This window comes from Microcaecilia unicolor, chromosome 1, assembly GCF_901765095.1.
Source record: "Microcaecilia unicolor chromosome 1, aMicUni1.1, whole genome shotgun sequence".
In the NCBI taxonomy this organism is placed as follows: Eukaryota; Metazoa; Chordata; class Amphibia; order Gymnophiona; family Siphonopidae; genus Microcaecilia; species Microcaecilia unicolor.
Window position 1 is genome coordinate 407,634,554 of NC_044031.1, and position 16,609 is coordinate 407,651,162.

Genomic DNA, 16,609 nt, shown 5'->3' on the forward strand with positions numbered 1-16,609 from the left:
ATAGGAATAATCCTTAAGCTTCCAGTATTATAAATCTTGGATCTGTTTTCTTGTGGACTTGAGTTAGGCTGTAATAGTTATGTTTCTTTTTCTTTATATTTTCCACTTATTTTCTTTGGGATTATTTGCTGTATACTTTTCTGTACAAGTTCTAATTGCTTGGCTGTATATTGTTTATTTTTATTTATTTTTTATTGGTTTATTGGAACAGGATAACAAACACAAACCCACCATATACAATAGCGGTTGACATACTATAGCTGTACAGCACATGGCAATAATACTCATCAAAACCGAAAAAGAACGCAAACCAAACTCTTTGCACCCACAGGGAAAACCAAGGGCAAAAAGCCTCCTCAAGTTGCATAAAGGGGCAAACTACTGAAAAAGTACATGAGAAGGGCCCTCGAGTCACTAGAAGTATGACCCAGCCAATCAATATAGTGTTACCAGATCTTGTGAAAAGACACTAGAGTTCTGAGCTTAAACATCAAATAGAGAGAGTCCACTTTCACCTGGACCCTAGGAAGTCCTGGAAGCTCTTGCTGCTTCCAGGCAGAGGCCAAAAGTAAATGGCCTGCTGTAAAGATATGATGCACCGATTGGCACTTTCATACCAATAACTCCTGAGGATCAACATTTAACAAACACTTGACGATTGAGTTTTCTAAGAGCACCCCCACAATACTTTGCTCCTATTTAGTTATGACCTCCCAATATGATTGTGCCTTTGGGCAGGCCATTGGCTGTGTATTGTTTAAGTTGCACAAATATATAAAAATAAAAAAGGCATCCAAAGTTATTACCGGAGGCCTCACTAATTTGGGAGTCCCCACCGAGAATAGTTAAGCATATAATTCCTAAGAGACTATCTTGGCTCCACATGGTAGACTTTTTGTGTGCACACCTTAGCTTGCATTCTAACTTTTAATGTATAGGCTCCTTAATGCATGACTTCAAGCAAGTTTTTTAAAGTCAGGATTTGGTGGCATTTTATTATTTTAGCATGTGAAGGGGAGGAGTGGATATTTATTTCTTTATATTGCCTGGTGCTTTTAAACTAGGTTCAAGTAAGAATCTAATTTCCTATTTTTACAGCTGATGAATTTGCATGTCATAACATAATTATGAGTATAAAATCAGATAAAGAAGGGTTTAACTAATACTGCATAATTTTTGTGTATTGACAAATCTGTTGCCTCAGTAGTTTTTACATATATGGAAAATACTGAATTACCCATAAATTGCTCTGGACATAAACTGTGATATGTAAATTCTCTAGTAGTAGATGTACAGCCTGTCCATTGAGAGCGTTTCTTCTTAATAGAGCTATGCATTCTTGGATAACTGGTAATGCTATGGCTATAGATTTGTGAAACCATAAGTAATGCTTGGTATTTTTGGAAGGAAAGTTGGTATGTCAGTTGTTAGCCATCCTTATTTATTTATTACATTTGTATCCCACATTTTCCCGCATAGCAGTAGGCTCAATGTGGCTTACAGGTTCTGGAGAGGAGAGTACCAACTCCAGGAATATATACAGAGTGGAAAATAGAGTTAACATACATTTTCTAAAATAATAGAACAAAATGGTTTAACTTTAGTTTTTATTTCCTCAGAGGACTGCTGAAACAGTAGAGGAAGAAGAACGGGATGCAGAAGTTCAAAGTGCAGTTGAAAAACAACAAGATAATGAATTGTTAGAAAGCGAAGATGAAAGAGAGTTAGCGATGAATGAAAATGGAATAGATGAAGAACAAGAACAGGATGGTAAAGAAAGCTTGCTTAATAATGGAATGCCATACAAAAATAAAAAGCTTCGCAATTTTGAGGATGGTGACAATGAAGAAGGAAGTCTAGAGAAAAATGAAGAAAGTGGTGAAGAATCAGAAGCAATTAATGGTCATCATGATCTTGGGCAGGAGAGAACAGATGACGAAGACTATGATAATGCTAAAGGCAACCCAAGTCATGTAAGAGCATTTTTGTACAGTTAATTTTTTTTTGGGTGGGGGGCGGGGGATATGTATTGTAATTTTTCTATTAGGCTTGGTTTCTGTCCACCACAGTTAGTTTATTTTTGCATGCATATGTCCACAAAGTACTGAATATAAGCTGTGCACTTCAGGCAGGCGGACCCAGGCCCATCCCCACCCCCCTACCTTACACTTGTGGTGGTAAATGTGAGCCCTCCAAAACCCACCAGAAACCCACTGAGCCCCCCATCCATCTAGGTGCTCCCCTTTACCCGTAAGGGCTATGGTAGTGGTATACAGTGGTGGGTTTGGGGGGCTCAGCACACAAGGTAAGGGAGCTATGCACCTGGGAGCAATTTCTGAAGTTACTGCAGTGCCCCTTAGGGTGCTCGGTTGGTGTCCTGGCATGTCAGGGTGACCAGAGCACTATGAATGCTGGCTCCTTCCATGACCAATGGGCTTGCATTTGGTCGTTTCTGAGATGGGCGTCCTTGGCTTCCATTATCGCTGAAAATCAGAAACGACCAAGTCTAGGGACGACCATCTCTAAGGTCGACCTAAATGTCAAGATTTGGGCGTCCCCGACCGTATTATCGAAACAAAAGATGGACGCCCATCTTGTTTTGATAATACGGGTTTCCCCACCCCTTTGCCGGGACGTTTTGCGAGGACGTCCTCAGCAATACTTGGGCATCCCTTACGATTATGCCCCTCCATATAAGCTAAGGGGAGAAGTTATCAGTGTGGGCTTACTGTTAAGCCTGATTATTTTACTGCAAGTTGGGTTATTTTAGCACAGGATCCCATTTTATGCAATGAGACCCTGCGCTAAACTAATCCAACTTAATAGTCCATGTTGATAACTTGCCCCCTAATTGTTTTTGGACATTATCCCCTGGATTCTATATAGGTTACCCAAAATTGGGTGCCTAAATTGTCTCTTCCATATCATCAAGCTGATCAATCCATAGACTGGTGGGTTGTGTCCATCTACCAGCAGGTGGAGATAGAGAGCAAACTTTTGCCTCCCTATATGTGGTCATGTGCTGCCGGAAACTCCTCAGTATGTTCTCTATCTCAGCAGGTGGTGGTCACACACAGCAGCAGCTCTGGCTAGGCCTCCAAGCCTAATCCTTAGGTTTTGTTGAGGCCTGGGGTTGAGGGCTCTTTTGAGCAAGTGCAAACCTGGTGGTGCCAGGTCCCTCCTTTTCTCCCCCCTCCCGCTGGCTCCGTTTAAAAAAAAAAAAAAAAAAAAATTTTAAACGTCTTTAAAGGCGTTTATTTTGACGTTTATTTAAACGTTCATTGCAGCTACTCACTGGGACACCAGTTCGTTACAGCTCGGAGCGGCAAGCAGGTAATTTTACCTTTTTATAGCGGGCAGGGGGTTCCCCGATTCTTCTCCTCGTGGCATATGGCGTCGGAGGGCGAGGGCGCAAAGGGTCGCTCCCCGGATCGCTGGAGCGCTTCTAGAGGGGATGCGGGGGTTTTACAGCCTGATTCGCCCTTGATGGGTGACAGTTTAGTGACCGATGAATGTCCCGGTCCTTCCTCCGGCGTGGCGGTTTTTCCCGCCATAAACGCCCATCCCCCGCTCCTCGCCTCCGCCATCTTGGCCGGCCACGCGGCTCGGACGGCTTCTTCGGGGGCCGCCCTTGAGGTTGGAGACATTAATGCCATGAACGCCCTTAATTTGGGCGACGGCACAAAACCGGCTAATGTTAAGAGCCGTTCTTCCCGCGCGGCTCCTTCGCGGAGTTTCGCGCCGGACGCCATTTTGGATGCGCAGCATGTCTCTCCCCCGCTATTTCGAGCGCCGGTTGAGAGTGCATCTAGGGCTGTTGCCCAGGCTGCGGAAGTGCACAGTCTGGGGGGTTTCTCCCCCGAGTTTGTTTTGCTGCTGCATCAGGCCTTCCTCATGCACAACGCTGCCCCTGCTCCCTTGTCTGGTAAAGAGGTTGAGGTTCCCAGAGGCAAACGCCCTCGGGTTGATTCCCAGGCCTTGGAGGAATTTGTCTCCTCCGATGTAGATGAGGGCAGCGTGTCTGAGGTCTCCCAACGGTCCTTTGCGGATTCCTTGGAGGAGACGGATCCCCGCTCGGTTGGAGCGGATGACCCCTCTGCAGCGCGGCTTTTTAGCCCAGAGGATTTGCCCAACCTGTTGTTACAGGCCATGGACACTTTGAAGATTTCCTCTCCGGAGGACGTCTCTCCCTCAGCCCCTGTTGGCTCTGCCATTATGCTGGGGACGAAGCGCCCGCCTAGAATCTTCCACGTGCATGATGCCATGCACACCTTAATTTCGGCTCAATGGGATGCCCCGGAAGCGAGCCTTAAAGTGGCTAGGGCTATGTCCCGCCTCTATCCTTTGGCTGTGAGTGAGCGTGAGGCCTATCTGTGGCCTACCGTGGATTCTTTAATCACTGCGGTGACTAAGAAAACGGCGTTGCCGGTGGAAGGTGGCACGGCCCTAAAGGACGCCCAAGACAGAAGATTGGAGGCGGCCTTAAGGTCGTCCTTTGAGGCGGCTGCTTTAAGTTTGCAGGCCTCAGTTTGCGGCTCCTATGTGGCCAGGGCGTGCCTGACTATGGTGCAGCGGGCTTCCCCCTTGGATCATTCCTTGAGGGCTGATTGGCCGGCCCTGGAATCGGGCTTAGCCTATTTGGCAGACTTGCTGTATGATGTCTTGAGAGCCTCAGCTAAAGGCATGGCTCAGACAGTCTCTGCGCGGCGGTGGCTTTGGCTGAAACATTGGTCTGCTGACCACGCCTCTAAATCCCGCCTGGCTAGATTGCGTTTTAAAGGCAAGCTGCTCTTTGGGGTCGAGCTGGACAAAATCGTGACCGATCTCGGCACGTCTAAGGGCAAGAAGTTACCAGAGGTCAGGGCTCGGGCTAGTGCTCGTCCCGGTACCTCCAGAGGACGGTTTCAGGAAGCCCGTCGGTACCGCCCGGGCAGGTCGGGTTCTTCTGCCCCCTCTTCCTTTAAGAGGAATTTCTCCCCCAAGCAGCATTCCTTTCGCAGAGACCGCCGTCCCGGAGGTGCTCCCTCCGGTCCTCCCCCAGGGTCTCGTACCCAATGACGGGGTCTTGGTCCACGCCCCAGTGCAGATTGGAGGACGGCTGTCCTCGTTTCTGGGCGAGTGGACCACAATAACTTCAGACGCTTGGGTGCTGGAAGTCATCAGAGACGGCTACAAGCTAGAGTTCTGCCGACCCTTAAGAGACGGGTTTGTACTCTCTCCCTGCAAGTCTCCGGTCAAAGCTGTGGCAGTGCAGCAGACTTTGGACAATCTGATCCGCCTGGGTGCGGTCGTTCTGGTGCCAGAAAGTCAGCTTGGCAAGGGGCGTTACTCCATTTACTTTGTGGTACCAAAGAAAGGAGGTTCTGTCCGGCCTATCCTCGACCTCAAAGGGGTCAATCGGGCCTTGAAAGTGCGGCACTTTCGCATGGAGACTCTCCGCTCTGTTATAGCGGCAGTGAAGGCAGGGGAGTACCTGGCATCCTTGGACATCAAGGAAGCATACTTGCATATTCCCATCTGGCCTCCTCATCAACGCTTTCTGCGTTTTGCAGTCCTGGGCCGACACTTCCAGTTCAGAGCCCTCCCTTTCGGGTTGGCTACTGCTCCGCGGACCTTTTCCAAAGTAATGGTGGTCATAGCGGCCTTCCTGCGAAAGGAAGGAGTACAAGTCCATCCTTATCTGGACGACTGGTTGATCCGAGCCCCCTCTTATGCAGAGTGCGGCAAAGCTGTGGACCGGGTAGTTGCTCTTTTGAGCTCCCTGGGATGGATCATCAACTGGGAGAAGAGCCAGCTGCGCCCGACTCAGTCCCTGGAGTATCTGGGAGTTCGATTCGACACCCAAGTGGGCAGAGTGTTCCTGCCAGACAATCGGATTGTCAAACTTCAGGCTCAGGTGGACCAGTTCCTAGTAGCCTCTCCTCTTCGGGCTTGGGACTATGTGCAGCTGTTGGGCTCTATGACGGCCACGATGGAAGTAGTGCCCTGGGCCAGGGCTCATATGAGACCACTTCAACACTCTCTGCTGCAGCGCTGGACTCCGATGTCGGAGGATTATGCTGTGCGCCTTCCCTTGGATCCAGCAGTGCGCAAGGCGCTGAGCTGGTGGATGCAGACAGACAAGTTGTCTGCGGGAATGCCTCTGGTGACCCCAGAGTGGATTGTCGTCACGACGGACGCCTCTTTGTCGGGCTGGGGAGCCCACTGTTTGGGAAGGACAGCGCAGGGGCTCTGGTCTCCTGCAGAGGCAAAGTGGTCTATCAACCTCCTGGAACTCAGAGCCATTCGGTTGGCGCTTTTGGAGTTCATCCCGGTACTGGTGTTGAAGCCTGTACGGGTCCTGTCGGACAATGCCACGGCTGTGGCCTATGTCAACCGCCAGGGAGGTACCAAGAGCGCCCCTCTAGCCAAGGAGGCTATGAGTCTATGCCAGTGGGCAGAAGCGAACCTGGAACAGCTGTCAGCGGCCCACATTGCCGGAGTCATGAATGTCAAGGCGGACTTTCTCAGTCGCCATACCTTGGAGCCCGGAGAGTGGCAGCTATCTGCTCAGGCGTTCTTGGACATCACGAAGCGCTGGGGCCAGCCGAGCCTAGATCTGATGGCGTCATCGGCCAATTGCCAAGTGCCGCGCTTTTTCAGCAGAGGACGGGACCCTCGATCCCTGGGAGTAGATGCTCTTCTCCAACAGTGGCCGACACAAGAGCTTCTCTATGTGTTCCCGCCCTGGCCCATGTTGGGCAGGGTGCTAGACCGGGTGGCAAAGCATCCCGGCAGGGTAATCCTGGTGGGTCCGGATTGGCCCAGACGTCCCTGGTATGCGGACTTGATCAGGCTCTCAGTCGACGATCCTCTGCGGCTACCAGTGGAGCAGGGCCTGTTGCATCAGGGTCCCGTGGTGATGGAGGATCCCTCCCCCTTTGGTCTTACGGCCTGGCTATTGAGCGGCAGCGTCTGAGGAAGAAGGGCTTCTCAGACAAGGTCATCGCCACTATGCTGAGAGCGAGGAAGCGCTCTACTTCTACTGCTTACGCCAGGGTTTGGCGTATCTTTGCAGCGTGGTGTGAAGCAGGCTCACTTTCTCCTTTCACTGCTCCAATTTCTTCAGTGTTGGCGTTCCTGCAAGAAGGTCTGGACAAAGGCCTGTCGCTCAGTTCCCTTAAAGTCCAGGTAGCGGCTCTGGCTTGCTTCAGGGGCCGCCTGAAGGGTGCTTCCCTGGCTTCGCAGCCAGATGTGGTGCGCTTTCTCAAAGGAGTTAATCACCTGCGCCCTCCTCTGCACTCAGTGGTGCCTGCGTGGAATCTCAACCTGGTGCTAAGAGCATTGCAGAAGCCGCCGTTTGAACCCTTGTCAAGGGCATCTCTGGAAGACCTGACGTTGAAAGCAGTCTTTTTGGTGGCTATCACTTCAGCCAGAAGAGTTTCCGAGCTCCAGGCGCTCTCATGTCGAGAGCCTTTTCTGCAGTTCACTGAGGCAGGAGTGACTATTCGCACAGTGCCTTCCTTTCTGCCCAAGATTGTTTCTCGCTTTCATGTGAATCAGCAGCTCTGTCTCCCTTCCTTTCGTAGGGAGGACTACCCAGAGGAGTACTCTGCTCTTAAATATCTGGATGTGAGACGAGTCATCATCAGATACTTGGAAGTGACCAATGATTTCCGGAAATCGGATCATCTGTTTGTCCTGTATGCAGGTCCTCGTAGGGGTCTGCAGGCTGCTAAGCCTACAGTGGCAAGATGGGTCAAGGAAGCCATTGCAGCGGCTTATGTGGCCGCGGGGAAGGTGCCGCCTATCCAGCTGAAGGCTCACTCCACAAGAGCTCAGGCGGCCTCGATGGCAGAGGCCGGTTCCGTCTCCTTGGCAGAGATATGCAAGGCGGCAACTTGGGCTTCGGCCCATACATTCTCCAAGCATTACCGCTTGACTGTGGCTGCTCGGGCGGAGGCCCGGTTTGGAGCTTCAGTGTTGCGGTCAGGGATTTCTATGTCCCGCCCTGGGTGAGTACTGCTTCGGTACATCCCACCAGTCTATGGATTGATCAGCTTGATGATATGGAAGGTAAAATTATGTATAATCATACCTGATAATTTTCTTTCCATTAATCATAGCTGATCAATCCATAGCCCCTCCCAGATATCTGTACTGTTTTTATTCTGGTTGCATTTCAGGTTCAAGTTTAGTCTTCAGTTACTTCAGAAAGACTTCGTGTTCAAGTTTTTTCACTTGGATTCTTCAAGAGTTAAGACGAGTTTGTGTTACAGTGAGCTGCTGCATTCCTCTCCCCTCCGTTTTACGGGGCTGGATTGAGACTTAAAATTCTGCCGGCACTCCCTCCCGCTTCGTGCGGCTGTAGGGCAGCTTTGTACCCCTCCCGCTTCGGCGGTGTTAGGGTCAGTCAGCTCCTCCCGCGGTTGCGGTTGCAGGATAAGCCAGATCCCCCCGCATCGGCGGGTGTGGTGTCCCTCCCCCGCTCCGCGGGGATGAGCTGGACGGATTCCCCTCCCCCACTTGTGTGGGGATGAGCTGGGTTAATTCCCCTCCCCCGTTTCGGCGGTGGTGAGCTGGGCAGAGTGTCCCTTCGTGGGTGTAATTCTCTAAGTGCTGAGTCCTGCGGATGGAGCTTTGATATCGACATACTGAGGAGTTTCCGGCAGCACATGACCACAAATAGGGAGGCAAAAGTTTGCTCTCTATCTCCACCTGCTGGTAGATGGACACAACCCACCAGTCTATGGATTGATCAGCTATGATTAATGGAAAGAAAATTATCAGGTATGATTATACATAATTTTACCTTACGCAGCCTAAATGTAGGCACAGTATTATAGAATACCAGGATTACGTGCCCAGCTTGTGCACCATAATTTACACTAGGTTTTAGCTAGAATAAATCCTCACACCCAAAGTTGCAATGTGCTATTCTATAAAGGGCATTCAGCCTGGAACGCCCTTTATGGAATAGCACTGTAGTTCCCAAATGTGCTCGGTTGATGCTGCCCCTAGGCTACGCATTTCTTTCACATCTCCCCACCATCCCCACTGCCACTGCCCAAGGCCTTCGAGCTGAAGAGGTCCACTGCTCAAAGCCCGAGCTCCAGAGCAAATCAGTGGCAGGCTTCAGCCACTGATGCTGGCATTCCCTCACATGCCCTCCTTTACTCCTCTTTCCATCCAACATCTGCCCTCCTCTCCCCCTTCCAACCAGTGTCTGCCCTCCTTCTCTTCCCCCTTCCATCTAGCCTCTGCCCACCTTGCCACCACCTCCATCCAGCCTTTGCCCACCTTCTCTCCCCCTTCTAGCCATCTTCTGCCTTCTTCTTCTCCCCTCTTCCATCCAGCCTAAACCCCCTATTCCCCCCATCCAACTTCTGCCTCCTCTATTCCCCCCCACATACATCCCTGCCGCTGCTGCTTTTGACCAGCAGCAGCAAAGCAAGCTACAGCCACCATGAAGCAGGACTCTTCATTTGCATGGCTACCAGCTCATCTAGGGAAGCAACAGCTTGGGTGGTGGCAGGAGGGATTTGGGGAAAACATGCAGCAGCACCCCTGTGAGTGCGTTGTGGCACCCTGGGGTGCCATTGCGCACAGTTTGGGAACCACTGGAGTAGCACTTAGTGGAGATTTTTTTTCTTGTGCCTAAATTTGCCTGCCATTTACTAAATCTGGCCCTTTATAAAAATGTGGGAAGAGGATGGTTATAGCTGAAAATTTTGCACAATTGATTTTATTGGTGAACTTATAGTTATTTAGCATACACTTTTCCAATTGAGGACTTTACATATTTATTCAGAAAAATATTTTATACACATTAGCAATGCAGGACTTATATATATTCATGCAAACATATATTTTGAAATTGAATGGCAAGGAGTTAAAATAGCATAATGCTAAGATCAGTTCCTTGACTATAATGCATTAGTATTTTTGAGCCTTCCATTCCTATATATTACATTTTATTATATTGATGGGAATTGCTTATAGCTCCTTTTGATGTCTGTTTAAATTAGAATTCCATAATGTGTTACCAACTGGATCTCTCAACATTTGAGAATCTTTCTGTCTATGGATGAGAAAGCTGTGGAGTTCTGAAAAAATAATAATTGCCATGCCTAATGGGACATATCAAAGTTCTATGATTCTTCATACCTCCCTTTCATGTCATATTCCCTTGAGTCTCCCAGAGTGGTTTTCCTCTGGAGTAGCTAATGGGTATTATTATAGAAGCAACTTCTCATGCACAGTAGCTTTCTGAATCCAATGTTCACACATGCCACTACAGCAGAATCTGTCCACTTTCCTAACTACTAAGCTACTCCTCACACTTACTTTCTACAGTACTTCGATCAGAATGCCTGTATTACCTGAGGGTGTCATAGAGCCTTGTTCTCCTTTCCAATTTCACTTTCAAGTGCGAGGGAAGAAGACAGTAACTAGTGGGGAATTATGGAGGGGTCATGCCTTAATCCCTGCAGTGGTCAGCTTCTCAATCAGAGCACTTTTTTTTTTTTACCCTGGATGTGATTGAAACAGGTCTAACTTAGGATGTCCTAAATCTAAGACTTGGATGCTTCTTCTGTTTCATTATCACTGTTGGATGTCCTGTTTTGGGCCCTCCCTAGTCCTGCCCAAAACATGCTCCTACATGTCCCCTTGCTATTTGGATGAACTGCAATGTTGGACATTTTTATTTTCTGCTTTTCCAAAATTGCTATTTGGACGTTTTTGGCAGATGACATTTTTTGTACATTTTGAGATGTCTGTTTGCTATGAAAAGAGAATGTGTGTTTCAAATATTGTTTATTAACATTCAGCAACTTACTAATAGTATTGTACATGGGCTTGTACTGTAACAAATATTTTTAACAGATATAATCATAAAGAAAACTGTACACAGTAGGGTACTGCATTAGGTCAAGCACAGTAGTATAGTTATTGGAACACATTTTAATTGGAACAAATTAGAAAACAAAAGTTATTTTAAAAATTTTGTGATTAAGGTTTGTTTTCCTGTTTTAATTCTCTTTCTTGCGGCAAGGTCACGCCAGCGTGTGAGCCGAGGCTCGTTGGATAAGCCAGATGGTCAGATAAGCAAAGGTCAAAATAAGCAAGACTCTACTGTATTTACATGTAGAGATCTACATCATGCAGAGATTTCAAGGGGACATGCAGTTTGGGTGTGCCTTGAGCGGGACAAAAATTTACACAGGTATTCCCTTTGTAAAATTGGGAATACACACACGTTTATGGAAAAGTTTTCTCTGCCATGTTTTACACTGAGAGGAAGTGACATTACTCTTGTCAATGGCCACACATTGAAGCAGCTCCAATGAGACAGTACTAAAAATTGTGCATGCTTCTCCCAATAGTGCTTTTTTTGGACTGCTGAAATCATTACAGACTTCTCACTATTTCAGCATGTCATCTCGGAGAAAGTTGGAAAGTTTTATAGGTTCACTAGCAGCTGTGCTGTGACTGATGCCTATTACGTAATGAGAAAAATGTATAGGATATAGAGAAGGGCATTATAGATTATATTGAACGTAATGATACTGCGGAGGTGAAAGTGGGCATGGTATGGGAAGGCAGTGGTGAGTGGGTTATTTATGAAATGGTGAGCTGTAAAAAAAGAGACAGTTGGAAAAGGCCCTTTTGGGTCAGATTTGGGAAGCGGAAGTGGAACATAAAAAGCATGGGAATCAGGGAGGTCCTTCATTGGTTAGATCATCTTAGAATGGAACTTAAAGAACTTTATGTAGATATTAATGGATTTATCCAGACGTGGCAAAAGTGACACAAGAGAGAAGGAAGCAGTTTTTGACTTTCAGAGAAGAAACAAGCTTTAGGAGCTACTTTTTTTGTTAGCATATTCATGTAAATGCTTGATACGTTTCCTGGGAAATAAATATGTTTTTTTTTACCTAATCAATTATGAACCTTTTTGGACATGAAAAAGCTATCCAGTGGACCGATGGGAACGACTGATGTAGGTTAAGAATTAGTGGGAATATGCGGGTCAGGCCATTTTCCTTTTGATATTTCAAGTAATGTAATCTTCTCAATTTTACTTAAACTTTCAACTTTCAAATTGTGGTGTAAGGAAGAGTATAGTATATAAGTTACTGTGAATTTTCTTTGTTTCTTCTTTATTATTTATCTGTATTTCACTGCGTTTTCTCTACTTGTAAAAATTTAAATTGCAATAAAAATAAAATTAAAAAAAAGATATTAATCATAAGATGCAAATGGCTCAACAAAGGTACTTCGAATTTGGAGATAAGCTCTGCACTCTATTAGCAAGTAAACTAATGCAGAGACAAAAAGCGGTCACTAACTTAAAGATTAAAGGGGCTAGGAGAGAGTTATTGTATAAAGAGAGAAATTCAAGCCCAATTTGCATAATTTTACAAGACTTTATATAGTCCTTTTCTAAATATAAGTCTGTGAATGCAGAAAATTACTTGAATTGAGTCGCTCTTCCTGAGCTGTCCCAAAGTTCAAAAGATACCAGAGACATTTATAACCTCATTGGAAGTATTAGAGACTATTAGGGACTTGCCTGTGTGGGTAAATCCCCAGGATTAAATAGTTTTTCCTCCAGTTCCTATTTAAAAAATACTGCCTTATTAGCCCCATAACTTTCCAAGGTGTTCAGTGGTGTACACGAAGGAGAAGGTTTCCCAGGGACTATGAAAGTAGAGGGAATATTGTATTTTCACACATATAACACACATTATATGCATTTTTACAATTTTGTTTGCTTATATATGTGAGTGAGAGATACCAGGTTTTTTTTTACTAGTTGCATGCATCACTCAAATAACTGAGGAAGCAATTGTGTTAATAACAGTGGTACAATTTTATTTCTGTCCTGGGCCTGAAATAAAAGAAACAGTTGAACACATTGGACAATATCGCAACTTCAGCCACTTCATTGATGCCTAGGCCTAGCTATAAATGATATAAACATATTATTGAGAAACTGTATTTATAATATAACCAAACTTTAGCTTACTTTATAGCTAACTAGAATTAGGTGTATTTATCTAACACTGAATGTTTTTGGTCTTCAAAATTACTTAAGCATAAATAATGTCCTTAATCGTCCTCTTTACCAGAGGTCTCCTCAAAACCTTCAAAGTCAGTTTCATTGCCGTTATCATCCTTAAAATAATCTGCCTGCAGACTTTCTTCTATAATAACCCTAACAGCACCGTCATCAGTGCTGTCATTTTCGTTGTTGCTATTGACGTCTTCTTCAAACTGCTGTTGACATGATATTCCAGCAACCTTAAATCTATTTTGAATTGTTTCTGTCTTTATTTGATTCAATGCTGTGACCACCCATTTGTATACTTCAGCATATATGGTTTGTCTCAAGCGCCCATCTGGTGTGAAAGTATACATTTCCGTTCGCATCCATTCTTCCCATTCTGACCATGTAAACATCTTAAATGGGTAGTTAGCAGCAATGTACAGGACTGCAGTTTGCAAGTGAAGTCTCCTGGAATAACTGCAATATGCACCACAGCAGAATTGATCACCTTCTGAACACTTTTTTTCTTTATGCACTGCCATAGCATCAAATACTAGCAAGGATTTCTTCGAAAAGAAGCCGCCCAGTCTTGCCTAAAGCATTTCTCCAGCCACAGTTTCATCACATCAGTATTCGTCCATCCTTTCTTATTGCAGTGGACCACCATGCTATTGGGTAATTGTTCTCACGGCATGGTGACTCTGTTAAAAATGAGCGGCTTCAGTTTATCGTCATTTGCAACACAAGTGAGGACAACTGTAAAGCATGTCCTCTCGTGCCCTATAGTAGCAATGGCAACAGTTTTACTGCCCGGTGCTGCTACCATTCTTGTGGTGGGTATACATGTATTTCTATGTTTGTGACATTTTTTTATCGGTGGTTTTAGATGCTTGTGACTCCTGATGCAGACGATAATGCTTTAACACAGTATCCTGGTGAGTCCTTGTGATTATTTGCCATACGCTCCTGTGTTGAACTATTGCCTGTTTTGGGACCTCACATTGGCCCTTTTAAGCCTTCTTTAGTTTTTTTACAAATAAATCTTGGTTGGTTACATACATCGTTTGAAATTTATTTCCACTTCCAGTATCTTCATACATATGCCTATTGGTCCACCCCTACTCTATGGCTATCATTTGATCCATAGGGGAACCTTTCTCCTTTTTTTGTGGGTATGTCAAAATGCCATAGGTACCTCATCCATGTTAACAACATCTATGGTCGTGATGCCCAATTTGGGTATTTCACCAGCAACAAACTTTTCTGAAGTCCATCGCCTTTTGATTCCAGTCGCCTACAGTGGTTCACATTCTCACTGACGGAGAATTTCTTTTCATAAATGTTCTGATCCATGTAAAATAAGCCTTAAAATCCTGGATGCGTCTTTCATTCACCAGAAGCTTGGTTTTCATTTGAATTACCACAGTGAAAAATAGGTTAATTAATTTCCCTTCAAGCCAAAATCCATTGCTTTAAGTCATTCTCCAGTTGATGCCATCTGGGGTATGGTCCCTGGCTCTGGAGGTTGGGTTTATACCCTACTCCTGGTTGCCAAGTTTGCCTGTCTGTGGCTGTTGGGGCTTGTCCAGTCTTCAGTTGCTGGCTTGCTCTGATGCTGGTCCTCGTCCTCCTCCTTTTAACGTTGAGGCTTCCTCCATCGCCAAGGTAAGCACTTGCCCATCTGCTGGGGTTGGGGCCGTGCTTCATCTCCAGAAATCGTTCAGAGGTCTGATGCTGGGTCTCTGGTTTTCGCATCTTTCTCTGTTTCGGGAGCCTGCCCTTTCTCCATGCCTCCCTTTGGGGTTGGAGTCCGGCAGGTGGTCTTTGCTCATTTTCCAGAGGTTGAGCCTGGCTGCTCCTCTGGGTGTGGGGTGTTTGCCCTGTACCTGTTCTAGTCTGCCTCCGTCTCTTCCTGTTGGGCTGGGCTGTGGATCAGCCAGGCAGGCCTTGCCCTTGGAGGTTGAGACTGGTGCTGTCTCTGATTTTATTCCTGGCTCTTTATCTAGTTTGGGGGTTTGCTTCTGGCTCTGGAGTCTTTCTCCTGCTCCGGCAGCCGTTCTCATCTTTCCCTTGAGTGGCTGAGCTAAGGACCATCGCTGGTTGTCACCCTTGCTGTCTCCCGGATTGTCATGCTTTGGTCTTCTCCCTGGGGGTCGGGGTGTGAACCAGCTCTGCTGGCTAGCCTTGCTCCTTCCCAGGGGGGTGAGCCTGTTCTTCACTCTAGTTTATCCTTGTTCTGTCTCTGCATAGCCTGCCCAGTTGTCTAGAGGTCATGCATTGTACCGGCTCTGGGTACTGGGCTTTGCTGGTCTATGGCGAATGCAACTTAGGTCATCCCTGTAGGTTGGGTTTCACTCCTTAGCTGACTCTCAGGTATTGACCAGATTAGTGTTTTTTTTTTTTTTGCTGGCTGCCTGAGGGTGCTGTCACATCCGTCGCTCCCTCCGGCTGCTCCTCCGCTGGAAGCAGGAGCCAGGGTCCATCGCGGCGAGGGCCGGCCTTCTTGAGGCCGCGGCGGAGAGCTGGGGCTTGCCGCGGCGATAGCTGCCCAGTCCGGGGCCAAGGCCGTGGGCCGGCGATCGCGGCTGCCGGGCTCTCGATCGCCAGCTATGGGGTCCGTACTCGCGCCAGTGGGGAGAATGGCGCCGAGACGCGATGGTCGGCGTCTCCTTCACTTTCAGGCGTGGGAACCCGAAGCTCCGCCTCAGAGGAGTTGGATTGGGAGGCCGGTGCTGTAGTCCCGTCTGGGAGGTCGGACAGAGCCAATCAGAAGGATTCTGTCAGTAACCGGGTTCTGATTGGCCGGCCATGTCGGCTGGGGCTGGGCGGTTGAATGCTGACAGTATTTAAGGAGCAGACCTGATATAGGACATTGCTTCAGGTTCTGTTTCCCGAGGCCAGTCTCCGTGTGTTCCAGTTTTCAGTTTGTTTTCCTTGCTCTCCTGGTTTTGACCTTTGCATTGTTTTTGGACTACTCTGCTAGCCGCCTGCCTTGACCTATTGCCTGTTTCGACTACGCTGTGAGCTGCCTGCCCTGACCTGTTGCCTGTTTCGGACTCCTCTGTTTTCCTTCTGCCCTCCTGGCTCCTGGTTCCAGTATTGGGTCAGTTCGTCAACCCCGCGGTTCCGGAAGTCCCGTTGGCCGCCTGCAGCTGGGGGCTCAACCCTCGGTGAACGGCGGGCGCCGCGGGTGAAGACTTGGGGGTTGCACGGCTGTCCTCTGAGGTCCTTCGGGGCCTTGCGGGACCTAAGGGCTCACCTTCCCTTCAGACAAGACAGGAACCTGAAGCCATGAGCTCGCCTATGCAACCCGATCTACGGGACCTGGCTAAAATCCTCCAGCAGCAGCAGGAGCAGTTGAACGCCCTGTCGGGGGCCCTGCAGAATGTCTGCTCTCAGTTAACCACGGTCCAGGTTCAGAACCAGGCCGCTGCAGCGGCTCCCCGTCCGGGAGGGTCCTTCCCGGGACCTCGGTTCCCTGAGCCTACTCGGTTTGATGGTGTCCCTGGAAGTTGCCGGGGGTTTCTCAACCAGTGCAACTTATACTTCAAGATGCAACCGGAGGCCTTTGCCTCA

General features: G+C 47.5%; 1 protein-coding gene across 2 annotated transcripts in view; it reads left to right on the forward strand.

Moving 5' to 3' along the window:
• DCDC2 (doublecortin domain containing 2) overlaps nt 1-16,609 on the forward strand; it is a 342,131-nt gene that overhangs the window by 298,808 nt on the left and 26,714 nt on the right. For both annotated transcript variants that reach the window (XM_030211482.1, XM_030211491.1), the window contains one exon: nt 1,620-1,973. In XM_030211482.1, the coding sequence (XP_030067342.1) occupies nt 1,620-1,973 (354 nt within the window). The remainder of the gene's footprint in view (nt 1-1,619; nt 1,974-16,609) is intronic.